At 41.1% G+C, this 18,895-nt stretch overlaps 2 protein-coding genes across 4 annotated transcripts; one reads left to right on the forward strand and one right to left on the reverse strand.

Moving 5' to 3' along the window:
- Nucleotides 1-9: 9 nt before the first annotated feature.
- On the reverse strand, nucleotides 10-5,117 carry LOC120571152 (zinc finger and BTB domain-containing protein 12-like). Its single transcript, XM_039819877.1, is given in 6 exon segments — nucleotides 10-1,607; nucleotides 1,610-1,901; nucleotides 2,723-2,929; nucleotides 3,331-3,525; nucleotides 3,657-3,865; nucleotides 4,809-5,117. Coding segments are annotated over 5 exon segments (1,713 nt in total). The 5' UTR covers nucleotides 3,864-3,865; nucleotides 4,809-5,117; the 3' UTR covers nucleotides 10-795.
- A 209-nt stretch (nucleotides 5,118-5,326) lies between these two features.
- Nucleotides 5,327-18,564, forward strand: ehmt2 (euchromatic histone-lysine N-methyltransferase 2). Of its 3 annotated transcripts, none has more exons than XM_039819868.1 (28): nucleotides 5,327-5,395; nucleotides 7,014-7,083; nucleotides 7,183-7,341; nucleotides 7,649-7,917; nucleotides 8,188-8,242; nucleotides 8,376-8,458; nucleotides 8,556-8,696; nucleotides 8,820-8,891; nucleotides 9,452-9,572; nucleotides 10,302-10,388; nucleotides 10,666-10,802; nucleotides 10,932-11,075; nucleotides 11,366-11,688; nucleotides 11,805-12,035; nucleotides 12,523-12,605; nucleotides 12,777-12,883; nucleotides 13,224-13,346; nucleotides 13,427-13,528; nucleotides 13,681-13,785; nucleotides 14,137-14,309; nucleotides 14,451-14,618; nucleotides 14,710-14,854; nucleotides 14,961-15,038; nucleotides 15,298-15,413; nucleotides 15,519-15,605; nucleotides 15,704-15,782; nucleotides 17,450-17,625; nucleotides 17,811-18,564. In XM_039819868.1, exons 1-28 carry the CDS (start codon nucleotides 5,369-5,371, stop codon nucleotides 17,989-17,991), a joined length of 3,642 nt encoding a protein of 1,213 aa, XP_039675802.1. In that variant the 5' UTR covers nucleotides 5,327-5,368; the 3' UTR covers nucleotides 17,992-18,564. The 3 variants fall into 3 exon arrangements, with proteins under 3 accessions (XP_039675802.1, XP_039675803.1, XP_039675804.1); XM_039819869.1 differs by having other exon boundaries at nucleotides 14,155-14,309; XM_039819870.1 differs by lacking the exon at nucleotides 8,820-8,891.
- Nucleotides 18,565-18,895: the final 331 nt, after the last annotated feature.

The raw sequence follows: 18,895 nt of genomic DNA on the forward strand, positions 1-18,895 counted from the left end.
GTAACTGAGGAGACTTTCAAATTATTTTATTTTCACTGATTTACATAATCTTTTCTTTGAACTGTGGCATGTCATCGTACTGAACATGTATTACATATATTCAAGTTTAACATTACAGTTTTATTCTAAGAGACACGATAATCAATGGGACTTTGTCACTGGGGACACTTTGACATGTCACAGTATGAAAAGCACAGGTGTAAATAACAAAATGAAAGATTGCGGAAAGAGTCTCTCTCCTGTGCTTTCTGAGCACGGTCAAAAAGCTACAGGATGAAAAGTTAACCCTCTCCTCGATTTCATGTTGTTCACGCCGCTACCAAGCGGAACGATCACAGTTGTTGCGGTCTACGTTGCCGCAACGTGTAGTTACATTTCTGGGGAGGTGCTTGTCAGACAGAACCATAAATTGGGCATTACTGGGACTCTTGAATACAACAGAGTCATCGTTAATGTTATAAGTAATACCTGTGCCAAGTCAAAATGTCTGGTGTCAAAAAGGCCTTGTCTCAGTGTAAGAGGGTGGAGGACCATTCAGTCCCAGTCATTTTACCCACATCCTTCACTCAGTATATTTTTATGCACATCTGAAACCATTTTCATTTGAAAAGGGCTTTTGTTGTCACAGTCTGACATTTTAAAAGGCCTCATATCTACATGGGGATTGTGAGCCCCCACACATACTGACCTCCCCTCTGGACTCGTCACTTGGTGAACTATCACTGCAGTAAGCTGCCGAACCTGAGGAGCTTTAGATGTTTACACAAGACACTTAACGGTCTTTAATGCTTTGGTCTATGACAATTGCGCAGTAACCAGGCATTCTTGCTCTTCCTCTCTTATTCTTCCACCGGCTCGCTCCCTCTCCTCCTGCTCATGTAGAGAGTTCTGCCCCGTGGTTTTTCCATGTTGTTCCTTCAGGTGGCGTCGTAAGGCAGGCTTGTGTGCAAAGCGGGCGTGGCAGTATGCGCAGTGGTGCGGTCGCTCACCACTGTGGAGGTTCATGTGGTCGATCAGTGTGGACTTTTGAGTGAAAGTCTTATAGCACAGGGGGCATTGGTGGGTTTTTCCGGCGCCTCGGTGCACGGTCATGTGTCGGGTGAGGTTGGCGGAGTGGTGGAAGTGTTTGCCACAGCAGGGACAGGCGTACAGCAGGTGAGTGGAGCGGGAGTGGATGGCCAGGGAGTGTGCTGAGGGGAACGTCATGCCACAGTGCTCGCAGGTTACAGGCCCAGCTACACTTGAAGTGGATCCTACCACTGCAACAGACTCATCCCCTCCCTCGTTTGTTGCCACAGCTGAACTCAGCCCTGAACTCCCTTCTCCAGGACCACAACTAGACTCCTCCAGGGCGTACTGGGTCAAACTGTTGGCAGCCATTGGTGAGGCCTTTTCTCCCTGCGTGTCGCCCATGCTGAAGTCTAACTGGGGGAGTTCAACTGGGATGTAATTTCCTGCCTTAAGTCCTTCTTGGCTGTAGTCCAAGCTGAAACCCCCTCCCATCCCCCCAGATGCTAGGTACCACAAATCCTGGTGGTGAGCCATGCCTGGAGGTCTTTTCTCCTGCGATGACACCCACCTTCTCCTCTTAAAACCCCGCCCCTGGCTCTCCCTCGGCCCCGGCCAATTTTGGGGTCAGGTAGCCTGCGCCCGAGAGCGCGTAGCCCCTCTACTGAAAGTCCCCCCATATTGAGATCATCTTCTGTTGGATTCAAGTCATATTCGCCGTCTTCTCCTCCAATAACGACACTTTCTGTCTCTGGGTAACCCGCATCTTGAGGTCCATCAGCGGGAGCTCCTCTCTCCTCCCTTTCTCTGTTCATTTGCTCATCTGAGATGTACACCCTGAACACATCATAGTCCTCCTGTCTGGCTTCTTCCTCCTCATCTGATGCATTAACCTGTAACAGAAAAGAAGACGGAATAAAGTGTGTGTGGTGTTGATGTGAAAAATCTAAATTTCCAAAATTGCTCACTCTGTCCAACCTACAATCCAATACCCAAAGATATTAAATTTACAGTGATATAAAAACATAGAAAAGCAGCCATTCCTCACAGGACTAAAATAGCAATTTAATGATTTTTATTGGTACTATTATGTTTGTACTGGTGAATTGTGCTTTAAAAGACAGACACAGGTAATTGACATTTGTGAAGAATTTTCATTCTCCCTAAAAACATCTCTCTGTGTTGATCCTATGCTCTCGGTTATCTTCTTCATCTATTCATCCTGTTACCCTGTACCACTTCACTGACCATCTGCCATTTCTGTATAAAAGTCCTGAAGGGACAAAGGAAAACGTAGGTCTTCCTCCGTTGTGTGTGGCCAGACTTTATTCAGGATCAGAAAAGGCTTATCTTTGTTGCTTTGAATACGTCTCAACAGGACAGACAAAACACCAGTGTTTCAATTCACATCAGTGACCAACCAAAAGCTGGTTAAAGGGACATTCTTTTCAGTAACTTCTGAAAACTCACTTTTATTGGATGCTTCTAAATGTTTTATTATGTTATTCTTTAAATTATTCTTGTAATCTAATCAGTTTAGCCTTTTTGCTTTTTGTTTTAATTTGAAGCAATTTGTAACTGTTTAGAGAAGTGCTACATAAATGAAGTTGAAATTATTAGTAGTGTTTTTATTATGACATGAACACTGTAGATTTGTAAATCAATGTAGATTAAAAAGATACCCTGGTCTCTGGTTTTTCTTTCACACACAAACCTTAATACATGGCTCATCCAGCGTGGGACTGCCACCGTGGTGTTGGCTGCTGCCCTCAGCAGACATGTCACCACCGTTCTCCTCCACCGAGCGTACTACAGGACTGTGTGGGTGCACAGGTGAGGGTCGGCTAGTGGGAGGAGATGCAACAGAGTGAATGCTTCCACTGACAATCAACGGTTGAGTCTGGCTCTCGTCTGAAGTCATCTAGAGGAAGGAAACAGATTATGAGATTGCTAAAAATGTATGGAAATTGCATTACTACAAGTAATGAAAGTGCTGAAAATGTATTACTGTATGTACAAAATGTAGAACTGAAATTACTCCTATTGCAACATACAATTACTGAGATAAGGAAGTTCCTATGGTTGTGATAAAATTTGAATAATAAATGGCTTACAATGAAGATTGATTTACATGAAACAGGAAAAATGAAAAGAAAAATGTTGTTTTTTTTACCCCAGAAGCTATAAATTATGACCAATTTAATCCTAAAAGATTCCAGACAATCAAAGAGGGGTACCTATTTTTCCATCACTGCACAACATATGTATCAACTCAACTAGAATGAATATAAGCATTTAAATTTATTGTTTTAGATTACTGACCTTCGGTGGACTGGGGTTTTTTAGCTGCACATACTTCTTCAGTGCTCCTCGGCAGCGCTCCACAATATGCTCCATCTGTAGGTAACTGGCAGCGGTCAGGTAGTTGACAATCTCTTCTGGGTTAAACTGCAGGACGCCAGTGTAACAAGACTGAAGCAGATCACACACCACTGTGGAGCTGTACAACATCGACACCTGGGTAAGGATGTGAAACAAATAACATCAAGAAGCACTGTTTTTACTCAGCAAAATAACATTGAAGAGACACATGAAATTAGAGAGACACAGAGTTGGTAGTGTGACATTGTGTGTTGACATTTATCTACCTGAAGCTTGGGGGACGGGTTGAGGAGGAACTGGTCCCTTAAGAAGGGCGAGCAGGCAGCCAGCACCACCTTATGTCCCCTAAACGTCTTATTGTCGCTTGCAACAATGGTGATGTCACAGAAGTGCTGGCGAGACCTCAGTGAATTCAGGTGCTTCAGGGTCGTGTCCCCGTGGCCCGGTAACCGGAAACACAGCATTTCCATCATGTCTGAAGAGAAATTAGAATCAAAATCGGTTTTAATGGCCAAGCAAGTGTAAACATATTTAAGGAATATGACTCTGGGATTTTGTTGCTCTAGCAGTACATACACAGGAATAGGCATATGGCTAAAAACAAGTACAAGGCTTAACAAGGCAAACATTAACATTTGACTATGTACATATATAAGTTTGTATATAAAAAGTGTATACCTATACATATACACATACATAAGAATACACATATGTACATACATGCACACATGTAAACAGAGGTAGTTTCATCACAAATAACTCAGTGAGGTGGGCTAGCTACTCTTTAAATCAAGGATAAAAAAATAGATACCGAATCTAAACCAAATAGGCATCTGAGATCAAATTTGGCATCTAGCTAGTCTCTATAGAAGGCAATTTTCGCCAAAGTGACGACAACAAATCCTGAAAAACTTTATGAGAAACTTCAAAAAAATTATTTAGTATCTCAAAATAATGGATGCCAAGTCATTATTTTGAGAAAGTTTCTCATTATTTTAAGATACTAACTAAATATAATGACAGGATCTCTTTTTCCATCACACTGGCGGAAATGGGTTTCCATAACGCTAGTCACACACACATCACCAGCGACATTTTATTGATAATCGCCAGCTTTGACTTGAAAAGTTAGCTAACATGTAACGTTAGGTGTAAGGAAAGCCATCTATGAATACAAACATTTAATGTTGTTTATGAGTAGCTAGTGGAGTCTACTATAAAATTAGTCAATTTAACGTTAGTCAATAGCCGTAAGAGGTTTAACTCGATCCTAACACAATTGTTGTAATCCTTTTCCTTCTGGCCTGAACGTTAGCTAACGTTAGCTTTTGGTTAGCTTGCTGGCATCTGCTTGAGACCCACCACAGAAAAAAAAAAAAAAAGCTCTCCAGTTATCGTGAAACTTTGCCGTTACTTACCTTCCCTTTTTATTTGGTTGAATGTCTTGAAATAAAAATGTCAGTTAGTTTTAACAGGACAACCGTTGATTCAGTTACTGTTAGTTACCTAGCTAACCGAGTGTATTTCCTCATCCCCATACTAGCTATCTAGCTAGATTTCTGTTTACTTTAGCTCATTTTTGGAGGAATCACATCTCGTGACAACAAATACAAACTGACTGTGAATCGGTTTTCGTGGGAAGCTTCTCCTCGCGGTTAGAGGTAGAATAACAGTACGCACGCTGACTTCTGATCAGTTGTTTTCAAATCAGTGGACACAAGGGGGGGGGGGGCGAGTATCTTTTTCCCCTGATTTGCCTCTGATTGGCTTACGCTAACATTCTTATCATAACCTTGACCAATCCCAATCCTCTTGCCTAAACCTAATCAACAAATGCAACGAATATCAGTCAATCAGAGGGAGAGCAGGGCGGGTCATGCCTTCGCCATCCTAGGAAACTAAATTGGCACACGGAGGGCGGGGCTCTGCACGGTGACGCGGTACGTTTACTATACGTCGTTGATGCGCGTCGCGAAACATGTCGGCATCTGAGACAACGACGAAGGTAGCAAACCCTCTGCAACACAAAATTACATGCTAACGGAATTGAAGTTTGTTTAACCACTTGTAAACGCATTGGCCTACATAGCAAAAACATGCTAGTAAAGCTGCACTCTGCTTTAATGCAAAATGTCTTCACTTGTCGATTATAGGAGCTCTTTGTTGCAAGCTGTGCTACACTGCTAGCTACGTTAGCATGTAACAGTTTTTTGTTAACCAACGTTAAATTGCTCTAATGTTGTTACTGTTTTGCCATTTTTCTTGACTCCTTGAGCTTTAAACCATTGTATGCCCGTCGTATTCCGTTGCTTGTCATGTTTTGCTGTTTCTGTATTGTATTTTGTATGTTGTATGCTCAGTTTACCCAGTTTTTAAAGCTAATATTGAGACAAAGTGTCCTTTTGTAAAGTTACATTGTAACGTTAATGAGTTAATCCCAGCGAAAAGAAGGGAGGGTTTCAGAATCAGAATCAGAAATACTTTAATAATCCCAAGGGGAAATTATTTTTATTACCACTCCAGGTATACAAACAACAAATTAAAAACAACATATATTATCAAGACTTTTAACATCTATAATAAAAACAAATATACAGTAATAATATATAAAATATAAAATGTACAGTGTTAATGTGCAAATATTGCAATAAAAAAGAGAAATGATTGTCTATGTGGAGATGTTAAATTATGGTTGTGGGTTTGAAGCAGTCAATGTGTGAAATCCAACTCAGTTCCTTTTTCATTTTACGGACTATTGTTGAAAAGTTTATTTTGGAAAGGAGACTGCGGAAATTAGTAGTAGTAGTCAAGTAGACGCACTAAACAGATTTGTATTAGTTATAATGACCCAAAAGGTAGGTGTGTGTGTGTGTGTGTGTGTGTGTGTGTGTGTGTGTGTGTGTGTGTGTCAGAGTCATAGTCATAGTCAGAGAGAGAATGGTAACGTATAAGTAAAGTTATATTGTCAGTCATGCTGATTTACACTGGAATAACAGACTTCAAATATGTGACATTTACCGCTAATTACACCTAAACTAAAGCCTGAACCACTGAGTTAGTATTAACTTTGTTTCCTGGGGAATGTGTTTCACTAGCAACATGTTCTAGGTCTAAAATAGTGTGCGAAATATACTTTAAATCGACTTGCTAATTACTACCGCGGACTGGACAGCCTTGGTTTGGTTGAAAAAAAAAAGAGTTAGTATTTATTACACAAAAGTTATCCATTGTAACCCTGTTACATATTTTATAAAATGTTGCATTCCTTATTAACAAGCCAATGACAAAGAAAACAGTCTAACTGTGTCTCTCTCTTACCTGGTATAACACAAAGACACTGCCAAACCTGGGTTATATACATGTTACAGCCTATGTACTTAATTTAGATATTTGGTAATTGAACATTTCCAGTTGTGTACCTCATAATACCAAGTATAGCTCAATGGTTTCACATTGGTGCGGCTTCTTGAACTTACCAGCAGATCAGCAATAATGTGTACTGTGGTGAATAATAAATAAATTGATCCAGTAGTCTGTAATCCTGAATATCAGTTGCTTTTTATAAGGACAAAGATTACTATTTTTAACATGATATTTCTTGCTAATTGTTGTTTCTTTGTCAGGAGCCTCCTGAAGGAAATGACTCAGAAACACCTGCAGAGTCATTAGCTGGACCAAGTCAAGTAAAGAAAGGTATGTCTATAGGGAGATGTCTAATGTTTGACATCTGTGCCTTTTAGGTACACAAATAAACATAATCATTGTGTGATTTTGTTGTTACTACTTTTCCAGATAATGCAGCATTCACCACTGCTGCTGTTGCCAAGAAGACAGAGCCCATGGGTGGCATGCCATCAATGTTATCTCTGCAGCCTGGGAAGGACGCTTCCAGAGCTGGAGAGGAGGGAGAGAAATGGTCACCTGCATCCTCTCCAAACAAACCTGCAGCAGGTAAGACTTTGGATCCGTACAGCTTTAATTGATGTTATTAAAGCGGTGACTCTCTGTTTGATTAACCACATTTGACATTGAGGTGATTTGATCCCAAAGCATACATTGAGAGTAAATTATTTTCCTGCAAGAGTTTGCTTAGCTGAGGAAGATAAACATGTTGATATATACTTTTTTATATTTCTTATTGCTGTTAGAATAACAGCTTTGCATGTGTCAAATTGAATGTGCTACTCATTATTGGAAAAGCTTTAAAATAATTTTTCAAGAAGTTCAAAGTATTCATGCATTTACCTCCCTCTTACAGGACATGCAGCAAAGTCCCTTTTATCACTGTCCTCCTCTACTTCTACGTCTTCAACGTTGTCCCCTGGCCGAGCAAAGATGAGTGTATCTGGACCTGGCAGTAGTAAATCCGTCCTGGCACCTGGCTCCTCCTCTTCCTCCTCTTCGTCCTCTTCCTCCTCTTCATCCTCTGCATCCTCTGCCACAGCTTCCTCATCTCCTTCTGTCTCCCCTGGCCCACCCAAGATCCACCGGGCCCGCAAGACCATGAACAGGCCTCCACTAGGGCAGGTGAGCCTATATAGCAAGTAGTTAGCATTTCCATTTGGCATGAGTAAAATGAGATGTGTACCCCTCTGTCTTGATTGTGTACCAGCATTTGTTCTGCATTGGCCCTTTTTTGTTCTTGACCTGAGTAACACTCTTGGAAGTGTGTTGTGATGTTTCAGTGTGAAGAAATATTTCAGCCACTGACAAAACTTACACCGTGAAGCAGTGGCTCAGTTTTTTGTTGCAACCTTTTCTTTACCATTTGAATCACTTACTATTTTTGTTTTACAGATGAGCCATGTTGAAGCACCTATTGCACCTCCAGGATCCTCTGACTCTGAAACTGGTTAGTGGCTGTAATTTACTCACACTAACTAATGTTTGCCTGTGTAAAATAATTAAATTGCTATGAATACAAATTAATTAGTGTCTTATATAAGTTAAGACTCACTCTGTCGTGGTTGTCATGTTTCCAATAGTTGCAAAAAGGAGAAAACTGGGTATTTTATCTGATGGCACACTTGAGAAGTCAGAGAACGTTCCAGAAAATGTTCAAACTGTGGTAAGATTACATCTTTGCAGGTACATGATTTACATTTACTAATCTAATAACATGTAATTAGGTTGATGTTAATGTTTTTATTTCTGCTAAAACTCAGGAAGAAACATTATTTCACAAAAAGATGGAGTCTGTTACCAAGACTGCACCAGAGAAGAGCAACAGCAATGAGGGGAGGTCAGAGGAGGAAGTAGCTGAGAAAATTCAGATTTCCAGTCGGTCCACGCGAAATTCAGAAAAGGTGTGAGTGAAGTGATCACATAATGCTATAGCATGTGTGCTTCATGATTTTTATAAAAGAACAAACTGAATGGTAATCTTTTTTTCTATTGTCAAACCTGTTTTCATTGCGTTTCTATTATAGTTTGAGGATGGTGGGGCAGAAGCAAGGCAGCACACTAAAGACATAGAGGGGTCAGTGAATATGTCAGATCATGTGAGTCATTCTATTTTATTAATTTAATACCCTCTTATCTAGTTCTAGCTACACTAATCTCTTACTTTGTCTTCTAGCCATTTAGCTAGTCGAAAAGTTGTAATTGGGTCATGTTTACATACTTGGAGGGTGAAGATTGTGCTGACACACATGCTATCCCACTAGAATACCGAGGTAGATGCAACACAATGTGCACTGTAAAATGGGAAATAGGAAGACTGCAAGTCAATAATTCACGTTTAAAGGTGCCCTGTGGACAAACAGTTATGTTTACATTCAGTTTTACCCCTTACAAACAACGTACGTGCATTTTGCTTCCTCATAAAACTATTGCAAAGCCAATAAAAAGTAATCTATTTATTTAAAATTGTGTTTTTTTTTTACCGTCACCACCTTTTAGAATAGTGGGAAAACAGTGGTAGGAACAACTCCACAGGACACCTCAACACTGCAACTTCACATACCTTCTTTGTTTTGTGTTATAAAATCGTCAGTTACCTTTTTTTCTACCCTTCACAGATGTCACACTTTTATATTCAGACAGAATTTCTCCCTTGCAGGGTTCAGAGTCTGAAACAAAGAGAGCCGTCCAGAGTAGAAATGAGAGCGAGAAGTCTTTGTGGCAGCAAACAGACCCGGACAAAGAGAGAAACACAGCTGATGTGGTGGAGATAGTGGGAGGTGAGTGACATTAATTACCTAGTGGGTTTTCTACAACACTGGATCATTTTAGATGTAGTTAGAATAGTTTTAAACAGAAACATCTTTTTAATGGCATAGTGGGAAAATATCTATACAAAATAATTTAAATTAAGTACAATGTAAAATAAATTGTGCAAGTGTTCACCCCGTTTACTATAACCCACCTGAGGCCTAGTCCAAACATACACAGGTATTTTTTTTTTAAACATAGCTTTTTCTATGCGTCCTTTTGTCCACAAGCAAACTGCGTTCTAGGTCACTGAAAGCAGATCTTCTGGAAAACTCCTTCCAGGGTGAAGATATCCAGAAACTTATTTTTTCAGTGTTGACGTGTAGACAGAAAAACTAAGTTTTTTGGCTTGTAACATTAGATTATTTGCTGTTATCGCCTTTGTGAGGCGTCACAAATAAGATGGAATTTCGTGCAATGGCAGACACGGCCCGTTATAACCTTGCTAATAGGACTTTTTCCATGTTTACACATGATTGTACAGTTACTCTTACTCCTTTTCCGATGGTACACCGTTCCACCAAGGTTAATGAAAATGGGGCCAGTAGTTTTTCTGTAAATTCTATTTTTTGTGTAAAAAAAAAAAGTCTCCCAGTGTATTGTTTTTTTATTGCTATTGTATCTTAAGCATGTGCACCTCATTAAATCATCATCCCTCCTGGCCAGTGCTTATACTTTTTAATTTGGTCTATTCTCAGAAGAAAGGTCCACTGAGTACACAGAGGTTCCCTTGGGTGCTCTGGACATCGCTGCTGCTGACAGTCTGACACTTTCTCCTCACCACGGTAGGTTTATGATACACATATGTCTCTGTAATCTGAATTGGTTGAAAATCTTTTTCTCTACAATCAGGGTAGTATTAACAAAACAGTCACAGAGCGAAGTTTTGGGACAATTACATTTATTTTCTTCCTTAGTATTGACTACTGCCAGGGCATTTCAGCTGTATTATAAACACTACATATTCAGGGTTGGTGACCATACTTTAATGTTAAATGGACAATTGCCTTAAGACTATAAATGAACATCATAAACAATTAATGTTTAAACTCCCCTCTACAGAAGGAAGTGATGCAGGAGACACAGAGCGGCTAGAGGAGCTTCCTCTCTGCAGCTGCAGAATGGAGGCTCCTCGAGTCGACAGCACCAGCCACCGCATCAGCAGACCATGTATGGCCACTGAGAGCATCAATGGAGAGGTTTGTCTTTGTAGACTTGGATAGCAGGACAGTGTCTCTGCTGGTCTGGTATTTGATTAAGTGCACGGATAACTTTCCTTGAAGCCACATCTGTGTAACTGTGTAATCTTGTCTCCTGCTGTTTGTCAGCTGAGGGCCTGTTCCAATCGGACTATAAAGGGGGAGACCATGCGGCCGTCAAGTCGGGTGCCCCTCATGGTGCTTTGTGAAGTCCATCGCTCACACATGGTCAAACACCACTGCTGTCCTGGGTGTGGATACTTCTGCATAGCGGTAAAGTGTTTAAAGCGCCTAATATACTGGATTTAATGTGGCTCAGTTGTGAAATTGTGCAATCGCTGCACAATAGTTTTTTTACCAATGCTGTTAATGCTGTAGGGCTTTACAAGCTATAACTTAATTTTGGCTTAAATTAATGTTAATGCTATCTTCTTCTTGATATCATACTTCTTCTTGATCTCCTCATCCATATCCTACCCTATTTTCTTCTTTCTCCCTCTCTATATCCTACCTTCTTTTCTTATTTCTCCTCCTCCATATCCTACCACTTTCTCCTCTTTCAGGGCACATTTCTTGAGTGCTGCCCAGACCAGCGCATCGCTCACCGTTTCCATCGAGGTTGTGTGACGGTGCTGGGCGCTGGGCGCAGCCGATCAAATGGCGGCGGTATGCTTTTCTGTCCCCACTGTGGTGAAGATGCCTCCGAGGCCCAGGAGGTTACCATCCCATCCTTCAGCTCAGCCACAGCCTCCGTGACCACCGTCGTTACCATGTCGGCCTCCTCCACCACCACCCCATCTCTGCCGCCGTCTGCTCTTACGGCACCCTCACTCACAGCCTCGACAGGAGGGATGAAGGACGGGAAGATGCCTGAGAGACCTGTCAGGTAAGATTGGATGACGTGTGAGAGATGTTATTGGCTCCCTTTTTTTTTTCTTCTATTAACTATAGAAAAGTTCATTTTTTTTTTTACCTGTGCTCCCCTTCACTACCTCCTTCCAGTGCACGTATGCGTAGTCATGGCTTAGTGACACCGGCAGTGGAGCAGCAGCCCCCGCAGCCTGTAGCCTCTGCAGCGACTGGCGCCACCATCCCCCCAGCAGAGGAGGGGGTGGACAGCGTGGGGCCCTCTCTCTGTATGCCAAATGGGAAACCCATCAGCCCTGTTGCACTTCCACCTGGGCCCAGCAGGGCGGCGCTGCAGAAGGCCATTCTCACACAGGACACTGAGAGGTTGGAATTTAGATTTGACTATTTTTCGTCACAGTAGGTTGAAGGATTGAACAGTGGAATAGATACAGTAATTGAGAGATGTAAGAGTATTTTCTAAATCATGTTCTTTTGGATCTTTTATGTAATGTTGAGTTTAAACGCTCAGTTTAAAAAATGAGTTTTCAAAGAAGAGTATCCTTAATGTCCCTTAAGGTAAAGAGTTTGTTTACATTTTACTCTTTGGAAGTTTTTGTGCCAGCAGTTCAGAAACTTGTTCTATTTGAACATATCTGATCTTTAGCAGCAGACAATTTACGAATAAAATCAGTATTTTCATTCTCTGCTGTTAGAACACTCTGCAGCCACAACAAAATTACAAGTTGCAGTGAAATGATTTCCTGTTTTGCTAGCTTTAGCTCTTCCAAGGGAAATTACAAAGCTTTCAGTGGACAAGAGGACATCAGACAAGTTGAGACCAAATTGGTGATTGTTGTTTTTGATTTGCCAGGAAGAAGAAACTGAGGTTCCACCCCCGTCAGCTTTACCCTGCTGCCAAGCAAGGAGAAGTGCAGAGAGTCCTGCTCATGCTGAGTGAGTGAGCTTGCACTTTTCATTTATGACAGAGTGTTGTAGATGGTTTAAATATAAAAAAGCTTTGTGTGTTGTGTGTTGTGTGTTGTGTGTTGTGTGTGTGTGTGTGTGTGTGTGTGTGTGTGTGTGTGTGTGTGTGTGTGTGTGTGTGTGTGTGTGTGTGTGTCAAAGTGGAGGGCATAGATCCAACATACCAGCCTGACTCTCAGAACAGGCGCTCTGCTCTACATGCTGCAGCCCAGAGAGGTCTGCTAGAAGTCTGCTACATACTTGTACAGGTGACAAATTTTAGCTTCTGTCTTGTTGGTTTCTTTTATGTAACTAGTACATGTGCTGTAAAGTGAAAAAGAAAAGCTGTTATTGCAGGTTCATTTTTAAAATGATCTATAACACCTGCATTCAGGGTCACTGCTGACATTATTTGAAGCAACTGCTCCCTTGAGGGATGGGTTAAATGCAGAGAATAAATTTCGCTATGTGTATGTGACAATAAAGTACCTTTACCTTACCTTACCTTACCTTACCAAAATGAAACCTAAAACAGAGCGCTCATTATTCTTTGCATTTATTTGGTCTTGTGCCTGAGATTAGGGGTTATATTTGATTGTATATTGACAGGCCGGTGCCCAAGTGGATGCCCTGGACAAGGACAGAAGGACCCCTCTGTTGGAAGCAATCATCAACAATCACATTGAGGTGGCTCACTACCTGGTCCAGAACGGCGCCTGTGTCTATCATAGTGTGAGTGTCTGTTAGCACCTAAAATTAAAACATAATTGTGAACTTTCAGGGGTTTGGTTGATATTTGTTTATGTCTTCAGGAGGATGATGGATATACTGGCCTCCACCACGCAGCCAAGCTGGGAAACCTGGAAATTGTCAACATGCTTCTGGAAACGGGTCAGGTTGATGTGAACGCACAGGTAAAGGAAAAGCCAAAATGTCAGTATTTTAGGGACATCGGATAACCCTTTGTTTATAATTACTGTCAGTTTGTACATCATATCTGTCTTACTGGAGGTGACCGATTTAAAAGGCCAGTGTAGAGTAATTCTGAATCTTCCTGTCGTTTCAGGACAGCGGTGGTTGGACGCCGATCATCTGGTCCGCAGAGCACAAACACGTAGAGGTGATAAAAGTGCTGCTGAACAGAGGAGCTGATGTCACCATTAATGACAAGGTAAGTTTCTACTCGCTAACACTGAGGTTTGTAGGTTGTGTTACATGACATTGTTTTGCTAAATGCATAGCAGCTCCTCTGAGTATGCCTGTTTATATTTGCTTACCAAAGCAAAGCACAGTGTGCGTGTTTTTTTTTTTTGCCTGATAATCAGACTGATTCATTTGAATTTGAATTTTTCGGTGGGTAAAAATGTGAAATGTCCTCTGTGATTCTGGAGCAATCCATTGTTTTTTATCTTCTCTCTGCTGGCCCTCTCAGCTTTATTGTCCTGTAATAAGTAGTGACACAGACAAAAGGGCAAAATGGATGTAGTTGCATGAAAATGTTTCAGGTTATTACTTTAAACAGTCTCTACCCTCCTTTCAGGAGCTGAACGTGTGTCTCCACTGGGCGGCGTATGCAGGGAATGTGGATATAGCAGAGCTGGTGTTGAACTCTGGCTGTCCCCTTGCTTCGGTTAACATGCACGGAGACACGCCGCTCCACATCGCCGCCAGAGAGGGCTACTTGGACTGTGTTACGTGAGTCAATGTCAATCACAAGCTGTAGCCTAATTTAATGTATGAGTTACATGTATTCTTTGCTTTAGTTCGAAGCCCTAACAGTTGTCCATGTTCCCACTACCATATACCAAGAAATAAATTGTTCTCTTTCTTCTGCAGGTTGTTCCTCTCCAGAGGTGCAGACATTGACATCATGAACAGGGAAGGAGATACGCCTCTGAGCCTTGCACGGGCCGACACGCCGGTGTGGGTGGCACTCCAGATCAACAGGAAGCTGAGAAGGGGAATAACCAATCGTATGCTTCGGACTGAGAGAATCATCTGCAGGTAGGTTTTGTGCTATTTTCATGGAGTCTGTTTTTTCCTCTTGTTGTTTCCTGTTTTTCTTCATGATTTAACTCCTTGTTTATTGTTCCAGTGATGTTGCTCAGGGCTATGAGAACGTACCGATTCCCTGTGTGAACGCAGTGGACGATGAGGGCTGTCCTTCAGACTACAAATATGTTTCAGAAAACTGTGAAACTTCAGCAATGAACATAGACCGCAATATTACACACTTACAGGTAAAATATTAATCAGGCTCTCGTTTGAACTGTAATCTTTCTTACCCAATTATTTCAGCTGCAATGAAAAATGCATCTCATGCCTTTTTAATTATCTTTACTTCAGCACTGTAGCTGCACTGATGACTGCTCATCTAGTAACTGCCTCTGTGGACAGCTGAGTATCCGCTGCTGGTACGACAAGGTAAATAGAAATGTTGTTTTACGGCCACATCATTAAAGTAATCTGCTCAGAAAACCTGTACGATTTAATCAAAAGCCTTGACTGACTAGCACCGTGAGGTCAATAGAAATCTGTATAATCTGCAATTTTTAGCAGGAATTCTAATGAGGTTTGGTTTGAAAGTCAGTAAGATCCATGAGGTCAATGACTGGGATTAATGAGTTACAGGAGAAACTAAAGGACTGAAACTAACCTTATCTTGTTTTATAATATTTTCTAGGACCAGCGCCTGCTCCAGGAATTCAACAAAATTGAACCTCCACTTATATTTGAATGCAACATGGCGTGTTCCTGTTACCGAACATGCAAAAACAGGGTGGTACAGGCAGGCATCAAGTAAGAATTTTTTTTTAACCTAATTATTATAGTTATTGACTGGAAGGCAAAAGCTGTATATGCCGGGGCATTGAACCCTCATAATTTCCTTTTTTTTTCCTTCAGAGTTCGTCTTCAGCTCTACAGGACAGAGAAGATGGGCTGGGGAGTTCGAGCTCTGCAGGACATTCCCCAGGGAAGCTTCATCTGCGAGTGAGAGGACTGTCCACTAGTCAAACAACATGTTTCTTGTTACTGTATATGAAAGGTCAGAGATTAGACATTAAGCTTCTTTCCTTACATTCACACAGATATGTTGGGGAGCTCATCTCTGACGCAGAGGCAGATGTTCGAGAAGACGACTCCTACCTGTTTGACCTGGACAACAAGGTGAGAAATAAAAGTGTTTTCTTTTTTATTTTCTGCTGTATAAAAATGAGATGACTGACGGAAAACACGAGAGAGAGCATTTGGCATATTTCCTGTATAACCAATAATACATGACTATTAAAGGAACTAATTAGCCAGACCTTTACTCATACGGAAACTCATACAAAAAACAAGTAACATTTTCTATGGCAAGTGCAGTGTTGAAGAATTCCCCATCCTTTGTTGACATTTCTCAATGTACTGCACTTATAATTTTAACAAATTTAGTCAAAGTCAAATTTTATTTGAAATCTGCCGAATCAGACACCATTCTGTTGTGAAATACTGTGCTACATAAAACATAAAACAGTTGTATGTCATTGGTTGTCCGTCTCTGTATTTTGCTGATGTTATACATATGTTGTACATATGTTTTTAGTGGGTTTATATATAATAATAATAATATAATTCAACTCCAAAACAATTAATAATAATAATAATAATTAAGGGTGTGACGAGATCTCGTTTTACGAGATCTCGCGAGATCTCGCGTGACGAGATTTCTCGTCGAGGTGAAAAGAGTGAAAGAGTGACAGACAAGACGAACACAATATGTAAACATTGTAAGAAAGAAATGCCGTACTACTAACTGCAGTAGTTAGTAGAGAGCTGTGGTGGTGCTGTAAGTGTTTTTGCATAGTGCTCGTGTTAGCCGCGGTATACGGCATTTTTTTCTTACAATGTTTACATATTGTGTTCGTCTTGTCTGTCACTCTTTCGCCGTTTATTATTTCCGCAGGAAAACCAAAATGTTGCCACACAAATGATTTAAAAGTGGCAGGGGGATTTTCAATAGTAATTCCACGCTCCATCACGCTGACATCACTTCGCCTCACGAGACAACTTTTCACCGCGACGAGAAATCTCGTCTCGTTCTCATGAACCCAATCTCGTGATGTGTTTCGTCTCGTGGAGTAAGCGTCTCGTCACACCCCTAGCTTGTAACCTTGGTTCTCTGAGTAAAGACTATTTTTCCCAGTCATATTTCTTAACTGAAGTTTTCTTTAAATTAGTGTTAAAATCGCGTCTCGCTCTCGTGACCCCAATCTCGTGTCTCGTCTTGTCTCGTGAGCGAGTGTCTCGTCACACCCCTAATAATAATACATTTTATTTAAAAATGATAGTCCTCTCATACAGGTGTTGAGGTTCACACTAGGGACATGCAGTAGGCCTGTTGAGGAGGATCTCAGTGAGCGGACAGGGGTGTAAACTTCCAGTTCTCACGATAGAGCAATGCGAGACCACCTCCCCTCCCGGACAGAGGCGGGGTTTACAGATGTAAACAAATCCAGGCATGCGGGACTGCTTCATTCAGGTGGAAGAAATCGTCGCCCCGCTGCCAGAATCCCACCATATCAATGAAACAAAAGGCAGAACAAGCCAAACATTAAGATCATAATAATATATGTGAATTTATTTTACAAAGTAGACAATAAAACTCGTACAGACAAAACACATCAGAGTGCTTATTCATTCTAAAACTAACGTATTACAATAAATCTCAGTGTTTTTACATGTGGTCTTTAACTTGGAATATCAGATATCAGGATCTGTTTATCATGCACAATGTATATATTTCTAACACAATGCATGTTTTTTTGTGTGTTTTTTTTGTGTTTTTTGTAAAGGATGGGGAGGTGTATTGTATTGATGCCCGGTACTATGGCAACATCAGCCGCTTCATCAACCACCTGTGCGACCCAAACCTCATCCCAGTACGTGTGTTCATGCTGCACCAGGACCTGAGATTTCCCCGCATTGCCTTCTTCAGCTCCAGAGACATCCACAGTGGACAAGAGCTGGGGTGAGAAGTTGAGATGTTTATGATCACCTGCTCAGAGCTTATTTCTGTAATTTTTCCAGTCTTTCTGACATTTATATTTCGCAAACCTCTATTATAGTACGATCATTTCCATTGGATTGCCTTGTTTTGGGGAGAGATTTTTGCACATGTAAGCTTTTATTATTTTAATTTGTCTGTTTCAACAGATTCGACTATGGAGATCGCTTTTGGGACATTAAGAGCAAGTATTTCACCTGTCAGTGTGGATCGGAAAAATGCAAACACTCAGCCGAGGCCATCGCCTTGGAGCAGAATAGACTGGCTCGACTGGACGTTTGCGCAGAATCGGGAACTGACTGTGGGATGACCATGCTTGGAAACTCTTAAAACGCTTACCCACGGGGCCTTTGGATTAACCTCATCCATTTCACATGCGCACATTGGCAATGGAAATACACCTTGAGGGTTCTATCATGTTTGAAATTCTGTGTTTGGTGCATGGTGCTGTTTTTTCTACTTGAAATGTCCTTTTTTTTTCTCTAAAATGTGCCACCTTAGGAGGATCATTTCCCATCAGGTAGAGGACATGGGCCTTTACATATTTTTAAACTGTGTGGGTATAAATCACAACAACTTGTGATTCTGTACATACCGTATGTTTACTGTATATCACTGTCTGTTTGCCTTGACACATGAAGTGCATTAGTCTGCCGTCATGTAATTGTCATACATATGTATTTTCTTTTGTGCCAACAAACGCAATGCATTTTTAACACAGTACAGTAATGGGTCAACCCTTAGCCCATACTGGACTCAATAAGGACCTGAGAGATAGCGTTGGTTATGGATGATTATGTTAGCTTTATTTTTTATACGCATTGTTTTCTTGATCACATTTAGTATAATAAATTAGCTCATGAGTTGATATTTGGGCTCTTGTATTAAAGTGCTCATATTATGCTCATTTTCAGGTTCATAATTGTATTTAGAGGTTGTACCAGGATAGGTTTATGTGGTTTGATTTTCAAAAAACACTATTTTTTTTGTACTGCACATTGCTGCAGCTCTTCTTTTCACCCTGTGTGTTGAGCTCTCTTTTAGCTACAGAGTGAGGCATCTCACTTCTGTTCCATATTTGTTGGGAGTCGCACATGTGCAGTACCTAGGTAAAGACTACTAGCCAGTCAGAAGCAGAGTATAAGGGCGTGCCACGCTAGCAGCTATAGGCGAGCATTATAACGTGTGTTACAAAGTGATGCACGTTCGTCACGGAAGTAAAGTCTGGACTACA

Source organism: Perca fluviatilis, chromosome 13, assembly GCF_010015445.1.
Source record: "Perca fluviatilis chromosome 13, GENO_Pfluv_1.0, whole genome shotgun sequence".
Taxonomy (NCBI): domain Eukaryota; kingdom Metazoa; phylum Chordata; class Actinopteri; order Perciformes; family Percidae; genus Perca; species Perca fluviatilis.

Bases quoted from the DNA above. Each gene is read 5' to 3' on its own strand.
- ehmt2 (XM_039819868.1), top strand. From the start codon at position 5,369: ATGTCGGCATCTGAGACAACGACGAAG. The intron at 5,396-7,013 runs GTAGCAAACCCT...TTTCTTTGTCAG, and splicing joins CATCTGAGACAACGACGAAG to GAGCCTCCTGAAGGAAATGA. The intron at 14,619-14,709 runs GTAGGTTTTGTG...TTATTGTTCCAG, and splicing joins ACTGAGAGAATCATCTGCAG to TGATGTTGCTCAGGGCTATG.